The sequence below is a fragment of the Sinohyriopsis cumingii genome, chromosome 16 (assembly GCF_028554795.1).
Source record: "Sinohyriopsis cumingii isolate HCF-2022 chromosome 16, ASM2855479v2, whole genome shotgun sequence".
Lineage (NCBI taxonomy): Eukaryota > Metazoa > Mollusca > Bivalvia > Unionida > Unionidae > Sinohyriopsis > Sinohyriopsis cumingii.
Genome location: NC_142976.1, coordinates 43,060,830 through 43,073,155, shown reverse-complemented (window position 1 = coordinate 43,073,155; position 12,326 = coordinate 43,060,830). Strand labels below are relative to the sequence as shown.

The 12,326-nt window shown below is 35.4% G+C and overlaps 1 protein-coding gene across 1 annotated transcript in view; it reads right to left on the bottom strand.

Annotated features, from left to right (window-relative positions):
- LOC149780320 (uncharacterized) overlaps positions 1–12,326 on the bottom strand; it is a 35,246-nt gene that overhangs the window by 16,558 nt on the left and 6,362 nt on the right. Inside the window, exons 4-7 of the mRNA XM_089937173.1 lie at positions 11,071–11,208; positions 6,979–7,039; positions 5,267–5,331; positions 1,438–1,532 (exon numbers count right to left, since the gene is read on the bottom strand). Coding sequence (XP_089793299.1) covers positions 1,438–1,532; positions 5,267–5,331; positions 6,979–7,039; positions 11,071–11,208 — 359 coding nt within the window. The remainder of the gene's footprint in view (positions 1–1,437; positions 1,533–5,266; positions 5,332–6,978; positions 7,040–11,070; positions 11,209–12,326) is intronic.

Sequence of the window (12,326 nt, the reverse complement as noted above, 5' to 3'; positions counted from 1 at the left end):
GACCATCCATTGAAGAGTAGAGATAAAACAATTTTCAAGATGGTCATCCTGTGGTGGTTGTATTGAATGTCCTAGGACATCATTTTCACATAGGACCAAACTTAGGCTCTGTGAAAACCATCCATTCTGGACAAGACATGATGATTTTCATATTTGATATCTGAGATGTCCAATGGACACTAATTTCATGTGGGATAAACCCAACATCACAAGTCTTCTGATGAGAACCCCCAAATTTAGTGGGAGTATAGATAACAACTTTCAAAATGTATGTCACGATGGTTGTATTAGATGTCATATCAACAATGATTTCATTTGAGACAAACTAAACATCACAAGAAATCTTTTTGATAAATAAACAAGCCGATAGTATAAATTACAAAATTTTCAAGATGCCAAGGTTAGACCAGCCCCAATAGGGGCTCTGTACAGATATTACATACTTCTGAGAGGGTGATAGGTGTACGGTGAAGTTGTTTGCATATGCAACAAGCACAATGGGGATAATGTTGGCATACCTATATTCTACTGTCGTGTACCATGGCTGAAATTTCATTACATGTTGTGCTTGTGGAAACTGTACATGACCTAAGCACACAGAAAACAGACATGGTTGCTTTCATGTGCTCGAAATTTAGCTTTAAATAGTCTAAAGTACACTATCTTTAGCAGGTATTAAAATAGGGAAAATGAATTTTGCAAGACTAGAAAATCTAGCTTCTGCAAATGCAACGAATGAATTACAAAATCTATAAAAGTATATAATGGTATGGACTATTTTTCACAGTGGACCAAGTGAAGCTAGCAAGTTTTTAAGAAGTGAATATCTGATGTAAGGCCAAGCTGTATACTCTGTACACTAAATGAAATCCATCAATCACTGAGTAAAATAAAGGGAATTAAAAGTTCTTTTAAAAATTCCTAAGATATACAAGGTCTTTTTTAAACAGCCAGGATAACCAGTGAGGAAAACCTGGGAAATTCTTTAATTTTAAAAATCCAACCCTATGCAAAATACAAAACTGCAGAGTGCCACCATTATCATTTAGGACCAAAAAGGCATTGCAAAAAGTCTTTCTGTGAAATCCTGTGTCAATATGATCATCTACCAGTAAAGATAAAGGGATTTCAATACGGCCACCATGGCAGCCATGTTGGGGATTCATGGGGCACCATTTTCATTTAGGACCAACTAAACTTTGGGATGAATGTGTGTAATTTTTCATGGCATTCCCCCACCCTAACAGTTGTTAAGGAGAAGCAGCAATGACAAGCTTGTATTAATGGATGTGGGACATAAGGCAATCACATAGCTTCTGGTTTATGACCAGTAGAGCTAAAACTTGATGCAAGTTCATTGAACTGGTATTATTTTTCTAAATTTTAGTACTCTTTAAAATATAAGTTGTGCTGGCAGACAAAATGTTCACTACTTACTAGAAGTGCTGGTATGCCAAAATATAGTATAATATCATCATGGAGAACACAGCCATGTTTACAAAAACCTGAAGAAAAATCCTCAGTCCCGATAACTGAAACATAAAACAGGTAAAAATAATTAATCTTCTTTTCACTATTTACCAAAAGCTATAATGCACATGAAGTATAAAAAAAATCAAGCACTCTTACATTTTCTACAAACAGGCACCATGGATCGTCCTGGGCTTTGCCAAAGTCGCAAATTTTCGATTTTTTTCTCCCTTATTGGTGACAAAATATACCATCTGGTTATTTTTGGGTGACAACTCTTTTGGCTGTTTAATTTTGACACACAATCATGGATTTGGAGTGGAGATATTCAAAATGACCACGAAAGGAAGCCACAAACTTGGATGCACAATGCACTGAAATCTGTTACATAAACAAATCCTTTGTTTGTATTGACAAACCCATCTTTACAGTGCATTGTTATATCATAATCCACTTATGTTGACATCTGGCCTGAATACTGTATGCTGTGATACACTCAGTCATGCTACCGGACTATACCTGCAATCGACCAACCTCTGAAGACCCGTACAGAAACAGCTACAATTAATTGAATGATGGCTAATCCTTGTTTTTTAATTAAATGTACCAATAAAATAGTTTTGCAGAAACTTCAGAGAAAACTGATTATTTTTGAAGTACCGATGGCTGTGTATAAATACAAAGCAAATGGAAAAAATCTGAATCATAATTATACACTGTCAACAGTGCAACTTTATCATGGGTAAATGAAAGTTTACCGTTGCATGTTCATCGTTTCATCATATAAGTAATTTAACAAAATTAACAGCATTTGGGTTTAGTGCAAATTCATCAGACAACACAGTCACTGAGCCTGATGTTATACCTGACAGTCCAACATCATCTGCATGTAGTGATGGTAGTAATGCTTCAAGTACAACACCACATCATGAATGGGTCAAAACTTCCTGAAAATTTCAACCTGGGCATCCGTGGCTGAGATATGATAGAAAGTTAAAGCAAATGTTCTGTGATATATGTATCAAGGCACAAGTCGTCAATTCATTTATAACTGGTTGTGATATTTAGAAGGAGTGTGTCACCAAACACGAATCCAGGCGGTGTAAGCAATATATGTTAATTTTGCTCATTGATCTTTTACTTTTACCATCAATCCAGTGTGAAGACTCCACGGACTTAAACTATGCAACAAGAAATAACAAAACAAACAAGTTTTGCATAACTGAAAATAATTTCTCAAAATACAGGAGTGAAAGAATTAAATTAACTTAAGCACAGTGAATGAATTCCTATTTCCTAAAAGTCCTTTCAATTCCAATAGTTCCAAAAAATCTGAATACGTTGCAACAAAAAATGACCCTTCTGTGTTGAAGTTTCAAATGTACAGAAAGATTTCCAAAGAATTTAAATAGTCGTTGAAAAAATTTAGTTAATACCATACATTTATTCTAACATGTCATGCAAAAAATAAATCTTTTCAAAAACCAAGCTGGGAGATTGAATCCGCAAATGCGCGGATTAGGACCTACCATCGGGAGTTTTTTTTGCGGCATATTTAAGCATCATTTTCACTAAATAGTCCAATGCACTTGAAATTCTTAAAGAACAGGCTGTTTCTCCCTGTGGAGTGCATTATTCCCCACCCCCATGTGCCCCCATTTCATATCATGGTCAGCTGTGCCCAGACTGCACAATAGCTAAAGGTTAGACTCAAGCCTCTTTGACATACTTCAAAGAAACCGCCTGTTCTACAGTGAGTGAAAGCACTAGCAATTGACTGAAAAATAAACAATGTCCTTTTTTGTTATAACTAACAATGCCTAAAATGGGTGTGAATTTATGTTATCCGTTCAAATGTGGTCTCAAGCTACCATACATGTGATAACTATTTCCCACATTTTATATCCCACCTTATGTCCTTATTGTTAACTCATTAATCATATAACACTGTTACTAAATAACATTTATTCCAAATTGGTTTGCAGGGGGCAGATATGCTCTATATGTTTCTTCATTCCTTCTTTTAATTTAATGATAATTATTGCTTATATATACGGTAATTAATGCCAGGTGTTGACTCATGTAAGTTTCATTGGTGGGAATGGATTTCCTAGACTGCTTGTCGAGAAAAAGTCTACAACATTCAGTGATCATTCTTGGGATTTAGGAAGCAATTCACTACAAGCAATTCGTGTAAAGTAGGGCAAAAATAAATTTCTGAACTCCTGGTTGATGGCGATGTACTTTGTGAAGCTAGCAAGGAGGGAGGCATTTAATTCCTAAATGCCATGAAATCGACGGTCACATTATACGTCAGTCATCTTACATTTGCAAGTACAATCATAGGGTTTAGTATTAAAATGTCATTAACTAAAGTTCCTTAAAAAACTATTATTTGGAAAATAATATAAATAATACAGATTTGCTTAATACCTGATGTTTCTATTCAAAATATGTGAGAGAGAGAGAGAGACTAGATGTCAGGAAAGTAAATATTTTACATATGATAATGCATTTATTTAGGGTGACAACAGTGCTACCTATGCACTAACGGTGCTGCAGGATACAAAGACCATGGAAGTATTGCAAAACACTCATGTAATGATTTTTTTTGTAATATTATGGCTGTATTGCTTGTTGTCAATAAAGTAATTACTATCCCATCTTTTTCAATTTTCAATGCCTATTACATTAATAGATTTGGAAAAATATTCACTACTTGCTCTGGTGACATTTTTTTTAAATTGGTGACAAAATATTGAGGTTGGCGATTTTTTTGGCAACAACATTTTAAAAGCTAGGACCATCCCTGAAACACCCATGTAAAATGGCCAAACTGGCCTTTGTATAGAAGTGAATTCTGTATGCAGGTTCACCTTTCAACCCTGGTTTATGAATAAATACCATGCATCAAGTACCATTATCATTATTATTATTACATTTTTAATTGGGATTTATTTCTTAAAGTGCTGACACCAGTAGACATTACTGATAATTTTCATGGGCCAAAATATCACTGAGCACTATTATTATTATTATTATTTATTATTTACACTGAACTAGCAAATCTTTTTAAATAAAATTTAAAAAAAAACATGACTTTATAATAAAAGTTGTAAATTTCATGATGTTGACTCAAATTTGCAGACACTCACCAGCATTTACGTTGATCAAACAACAGTTAAAACATATTGATGGGATTGGCACTGAATTTTATGAATGTAATTCTAAGTATGAAGATTAGTTAAATGGTATTAGATTACAAAGGATACCATGTTCCAACATTAAAAGGGAAGGAACTCCAACTTTACAAATACACAAAATTGTGAGTACTGCATGTCAATTTGATCTATTTTAAAAGTTGGTCATTAACTGATGTCTTCAGATTTAATATCCATACGTATGAATTAGTTGATAATTTGTGAAGGTCAATGGAAATTACAATTCTGACATATCAATTAAGCTGCAAGCCCAAACCAAAGTTTCCCCCAAATTAACCAAATTTTCAGTCTCCTTTCCTATCTCACACCCTCATCATTACCAGTCAATGTTTATTGACCTTACTGTCTGTTACCTGTGTGGTTTACTGATTAGCCATGGTACCTTTCTACTGCATGGTTACATACTAGATATATGGTTACCAGTACTATGTTAACTTATTATACTGATTATCATTGGTATCATCCTTTCACACAGCTACTTGATAGATATATATTTTTCAGGTATTACTTTATTATTAAGTTATTATATTGATTATCCATGTTACCAGTAGTCTGACATCAAATAAATAACTTACCTTCTCATCTGTACGCCAGTAACTTTTACAAGTTAAATAAGAGCAAGATGCATTGAAAATCCTTTCTGAAAGATAAAACTGTAACTGAAATTGTGCATTATTCAAGATGCGTGACTTTAATGATTTAGACAAAACTATTTACCAATATACTTGATATGAGAGGTCTTGCAAATAAATTGCTTTCTAAAAGTGGTAAAAAAACTCTGATATTATGTTCATAGTGCAAAACCATGCATTCAGGACCTTAAAAGTATACAACTGTGAATCTAAATATTATTGGAATACAGCCAATAATTTTATCAAATATTTCTTTTCACTGAACTTATCCAAATCTTTCTGAATCAATGAGAGTTCACAAGCCATCTGAGTGCCTATTCTAATGTAATAACAGGTCAAGAGTTTTACATTTAGTCCAAATATGCTAATAATCAAATTCATACTGAACCTTGTAAAGATCAAGTTTTACAGAAAATCTGGTTAAATCAAATAAAAAGGTGAATGCTGTAACCAGCCATAAGGATGTATAACCCAAACAACCTTCTGAACATCAAAGTGATAACAAGGCCAGGCTTATGTCTCTGACCTTTACTCCAAGATCAAAGGGGCAAAAGTATATCACATGATCAATTGTCTTAGTTTCTGAATGATTCAACCCAAGTATAAAGAAAATCCATCATGGGATTTAGGAAATATAAGCAAATGAAAAAAAATTGGCACCAAAAATTTACCATAAATTTTGTCTAACCGTGACAATGACCCCAAGGGCAAAGTGGCAAGCATTCATGTCACCGAATGAATGTCTTAGCTCGATACTGATTCATACCAGATATGAAGAAAATCTATCAACTGGTTTAGAAAATACAGGCAAAATAACTTTAAACAAAACCTTTCACACAATTTTCAATTACTGTAACCTTGACTCCAAGGTCATGGGTTGAGTGAGCATGACATAGAATGAATGGTCTTTGCTTCCTATTTATGATTTATGTCAAGTATAATGAGAATCTATCAAGAAGTTTAGGAACATACACAAATGAAAAACTTCAACCAAAACCTTAATAAATTGTGGATGACTGCTACTAAAGGTGTAAAGGTTGACTGTGTCATGCATCCGATTTACATGGGTTTCAAAAAAATGAACTGAAATTTTTTTCAATGCTAGTGTTAACAAACCAGACTGACCTATGGCCGTAACTACATAAGTACAAGAAACAAGAAGCTGGCCATGGTCTGCAAGTCAAACAACCATGTACTTTATTACAGGTCAGTTTTTCATGTTGACACTTAGGACACTCTAGTCAGTAGACTGATGTATGGATGGATGTGGGCACAGATCAATGTGTCTAATTTCTGCCAAAGTGGGTTCCACGATACAGACCATTTGTGCTCATCACTAAATTCATCCTAGTTCCTGTTGGGTTCAAGTTTAAAAGCTGATTGACAGACAGGTGAATGCTATTTCTAGGTCCCATGCCTATTCAAAGGGAAACAAAAGTTACTTAACAGAAATCAAAAACCATTGTAGCACCTATTTCTAATCTGGATTAATTGTGAAACCATATCATTTTTCTGATGAACACAACACTTGTTTTAATGTCTGGGAAAATATTAACATTTTGCTGGGTTTGTTTCCTCATAATTTACATCAATAAAAGATATGAAAACTGGAAAGACAAAGAGCAAGATGTTTTTCAAACACAGACAAAACCAACCTTTCATCCGATAACTAGTTTCCTCTGGCAGCCTTTCAGGAATACAGGATGACACAACTTCCTGGAAAAAAAAGTAAAAATATTTATCACTGGGGTGTTTATTTTAAAACTGTTTGCAAAGAACTAATGATACAGTTATTGGAGTATTAAAATACAAAAATCGTACACGTGTCAAATTAAGAATGTTATAATTGGCTAATTTATACTAAAATAGAAAGAAGGAGAAAAAAATCAGCATCAAGTAACATAACTTCAAACCTTTTCATTTTTTCTGAAGCCTTGGTTCTCTGCAATCAGTTAATATATAAATAAGTCATGCCCTTTCACTACAATTAACTCCAAAAGAGTTTGTACTGTGCGACTTCTCCATAAGTAGAGGATGCAATCTAACCATTTGGATTGGAAGAAAGGAGTCACTCAGTGGGACATATGTTCTACTAGCCGAAAAGAATTTCCAGGAATCCAAAATAAGACAGTTTCTTTTCTTTTTTTAAACTTCTGAATCTCTTGAGCAATAACAATTTTTTAAATGGCCACTATGGTTAATATACTGCATATAATATTAGCACTGTTTTTCATTTAGGACCAACTGGACATCCTAACATCTTTTAGGGAGGACACATGTCAATATAATCATCCATGCACGAGAAAACGAATTTTTCCTACTAAAATATGTTTCTTCGAAAATACTTACCCAATTATAATACCTTAGGATAACAACCACTACCGCACAAATCCAGACACTACTTGCAGCTAAAAAGAGCTAAAAGTTGTCTGCCAACCTATCTGGCAGTCAGGCAGAGTTATCTACCATTACATATAAGAATTTGTTGCACATTGTAAGAATATCCAAGATATTACTGGAGCATGCTGCCTATGGATGCAACTGCGGGGAGGCTGGGAGGGTGTATGTGTATTATGATTGGGTAGGTATTTTTGAAGAAACATTTTACTAGGAAAATTGGTTTCTTCTTTGAATAAGTCACTCAATCATAAAACCATAGGAGAATAGGTAACAGTTAGAGGGAAGTACATCCCCTTACCCTAGAGATAACATCTCAAGTCCCCTAAGGTATTGAGATAGCTTCTAGGTAATCTGAATGGAGGAGACTCAATCTGTCGGGGTGTGGATTCAAAAGGGAAATAATTTCCCCTGTAATCCAGCAAAAGTCGTGAAACCACGTCCTAAGCTGTCAATCCATCTGGAAAGGACACCTGTTGAGTTGCTGATATAGGTCCTTCCAAATCGAATTGTGATGACAGATCTCAGAGATAACAGTGTAAAAGTTCATACAGCTGTGATTATTTCCCTATATCGTGATCGAATATCCCCCTTACTCCAGGACATGATATTCTGTTCTTTGATCCAAGACCCGAGTGTCGCTCACATGACATGAATCTCTGAAAGCTGTCCTATTGAAGCTTAAACTATAACATATGATGTGGATATAGCACAGAGAGGGTTCTATTGTTCGTTCCGCACCTTTTTCTTGGTCCTAACAGCAAATGACTCTGTTTGTCTTGTCATCAGCCAAAGCACCCTCAATCCATTTATCCATGCCACTTGATTCCCACTGGAAACACCACAGTGCATTTTGAATGATATCCATGAGGGAGAATTTGCCATCACTGGGTTTAGATGGCGCATACCTTCATGTCTCTATTCATAATGTTCCCAGGACGTTCTTGCGATTTGCCTGCAATGTTGTCTAACACTTCAGGGCACCCCAATTGAGGATCAACTTCAGCCCCGGGGTCTTCCCTGATCTCACAAATCAAGTAATGGCACATTTCAGGACCCTATCTATGATGGCAACATCAAGTTACCTGGACAACATCCTGCAGCAAGTACAGTAAGTTAACTCTAACAAGTCATGATAACCCTTGTTACCAGTCTGGACTTCTCATCAACAGGAAAAAAACTGACCTATTATCATCTCAATGATTCGTTAACCTAGGTATGGACTTCAATACACAGGCACCATATTTTGTCTCCCTCAGGATTGCGCATTAAAGTTTCAACACTTAACATAATCTTTTTATTTTTTAATTCGCATGGAGGCAGAAATAATCTCTACTGCTGTAAGAAATACATCAACATGACTTTATGTCCTTTAAATCTGTCACCTTGCCTGTTTTGTTCCCAAAAATGGACAAGTAATCTTCTGTAACAAATGTATGGACTTTCAAGATGCTGGCTGTCCCCAGCATCTTCAATGTGTTTTCACTTGCAAGAAGACTTCTCCAGCCTATGCAAAAACTACCGCAGGCAGGTAGATTACATGAACATTGGTAGAATAATTATAAAGCATCTGATATACACCCTGTAAAGTCAATTTGGTTCCATGTCTAAAACAGACCCCAGACCAAACCTGGACAAGCCAGTATCCAGATTTGAGAGCAACATTTGTATTTTGATATTTTACGTGATAGTTCTGTAAAGCCATAATTTAAGATTCTGTTCATTAAGCCTTACAGTGAAAGGAAGGGTTGACAGGTCTGTGAGAGCTGCCATGGTGGCAATATTGGATGTCAAATTGGAGCCATTTTCATTTATGACCAACTAGCCATGTTCTAGCTACCATGATAGCCATACTGGATTTCAGATCTGAGCAATTTTCTGAACCAACCACACCCAGGGAGGAATGTATGTATACAAGCTGATGGCAGTCCTCCAATTCAAGATTAGGAATAGTGATAACAAACTTGTGTTACTGAATGGACAAACAATCAATGGACAATGGACATCAGCCCATCCCATAAGCTCTTCTGGTCTATAACCAGTACAGATAAAAATATTGTCACAGTAGGGTGAAGAAGTGCGATGGTTGAGGTTGATGAAATAACTTGCTAACAAGCCTAGCTGGTCTGGACCTTTTAGTCTAAAGGTATGAACACCAAACAAAACAGACAAGCCACCAGTAGGCTTGATTCCTGACGTTAATTGCTAGTGTGTATTCCTTTTTTTTTTTTACAATATCAAACCAACCAAAGGATAGAAAAACAGAAGTGTGTTGCAGGATTTATGTGTGAATCTGAACTTGCACTACTAGTTCCAGATGCACAATGAAATATAGCTAAACCATCTTTGTGCCAACGCATGACGTTCAAATAGATTAAAACCAGTGCATGTGTACAGTTAAAGAAACAGCTACTGTCAAGCAAGTATGACTGCCTAATGACAGAAGTGTGTACTATTGTCAACTGAGTATGACTGCCAAATGACAGAAGTCTGTACTATTGTCAACCAAGTAAGTATGATTGCCTAATGATAGAAGTGTGTACTACTGTCAAATAAGTATGACTGTCTAATCAAAGAAATTTGTAATATTAACTATATATAGAGACTGCTCTGGTGGCTCAAGTAGTTAGATCATCTGCCTCAGATGGGGAGGTCACCGGTTCGAGCACTATCTCAGTCATACCAGGCTGACCTAATTGGGTATTGACCCATGACCCATGGATTACAAGTCCATATAAAAGATGACATTGGGAGAGAAAAATGCACTCATTTTTATGTTGCCTCCTGATCCTGAGTCTTACCTGTGTAACTGTAAAGGTTCCTTCATCTTTCTGCCATTAGGTGGACCAAAACGTTAGGCAAAGCAGGGCATGGAGATGGAATATGCCATTTCACATCTGATATAGAAAGACTATTTTAAACCAAATGTGTGTCACCGCAAAATACAATGATCTGGTATATGTGGGAACATCATTAGAAAGGTTTCAATGCATGTGTGTGCGTGATTAGGATTTTTAACGTAGCTTTAACAATTTTCCAGTCATATTGCTACAGTGTCTGCAGTGTGGCAGTTTATAATGTCTAGCACTGGGGCATCATGCCACAGACATGTAGTGTGATGTCCCACCCAGTCACATTATCTTGATACCAGGCCAACCAGTCCTAACACTAACCTCTTAATGCTGAGCGCCTAGTAAGGCAGCTGTTAGTACCATTTTTGTTAAGTCTTTAGTATGACTCGGCCAGAGTTTGACCACTTGACCTCATGCTTCCGAGGTGGGCGCTATAACTACTAGGCCACAGGAACGGTAATGGTTTCAATATACTGTTAAATACGAGTTAGTACATACCTGACAAGTTTGCCGGAGTTCAGTCATGTCATCCTCTAAACATAAAACAGTGTCCCAAAAATCCACAGAAACTATCCCAGGATAGACATCACAGCGAAAAATATCACAATACTCTGCCAAACACACAGAATCAGGAACCTGCAAATAGAACCAGGAATTTGAGTTGCTTCCCTTGACATAAAACTAACATGAAAGGCCAGTGGATATCACTTTGATTTATATCTTCAATAATACAAACTATATTTGGCAACACAAAAAAGCACTATGCCATATTCATACATACCAAGCTATAGAAAGGTACAAACATAATTATTAGTAATATAAGTGGCAATATGAGCATAAAATGTGTAATCCATACATTACAATATTTTCTGTATTTATTACTTTGATTACTAAACTGGATCTGCAGTTGGTAAAAATTCTAGTCACAAATGGACAAAATACATGTGGATTAGTACCTGAAGACAAACATGAAACATAGTGACAAATTATTTATATACAACACTCACTTTAAGTAGTGTACATGTCCTTACGGCTGAATGATTGTAAAGTCCAGTCCACATAATCTTCAATAAGCATGGTGATATACTCAGTCTAAGTGCTATATTACAACACTTTCATATTCTTCTTTTAACTTTTGTAAAGCACTATTCAACTGTCTTATATGCTGATCCAATATGTTCTAAAGTTTAAGAAGATCCCTCGCATCTAACATTTTTCAGTCAATTAATATCTACGAGTAACATCGATAAAGTGTGTTTCACTTAACATCTGGCACCATTTTCTTGGACACTGATCCACTACATAACTATGTATCAAAATGTAATGAATCAGTGAGACAAGTTACAAATTGATGAAACACACCTTTTCTTCAAAACGTGACATATACAGCTGCTTTAAATAAAAAATATGGAAAGTACATGTAGATCTATGACGGAAAAATGTAATCTTACAATATTCTTATGCAGCAGTCTTCTTTTTTAGAATATTCTCAAATTTATATGATGTGCAAGACTAAAGAATGATAGAAAAGATGACAAACACATTTGTATTGCTTTCTTTTTTATTTTTTTAATGTATCAAAAAAGTATAATGATTATATCAAAAATGTACTGGCTGGCATGTATGCATAGTGATTGAGGTACAAACATTCTTGAAGCAAAAATATGTGAGTTAGATAAACAGATGGCCAGATGCATCTTAACACTATATGCCTGCTACAACATTGATAATGGCATAAAAAAGAAGTGTACTGT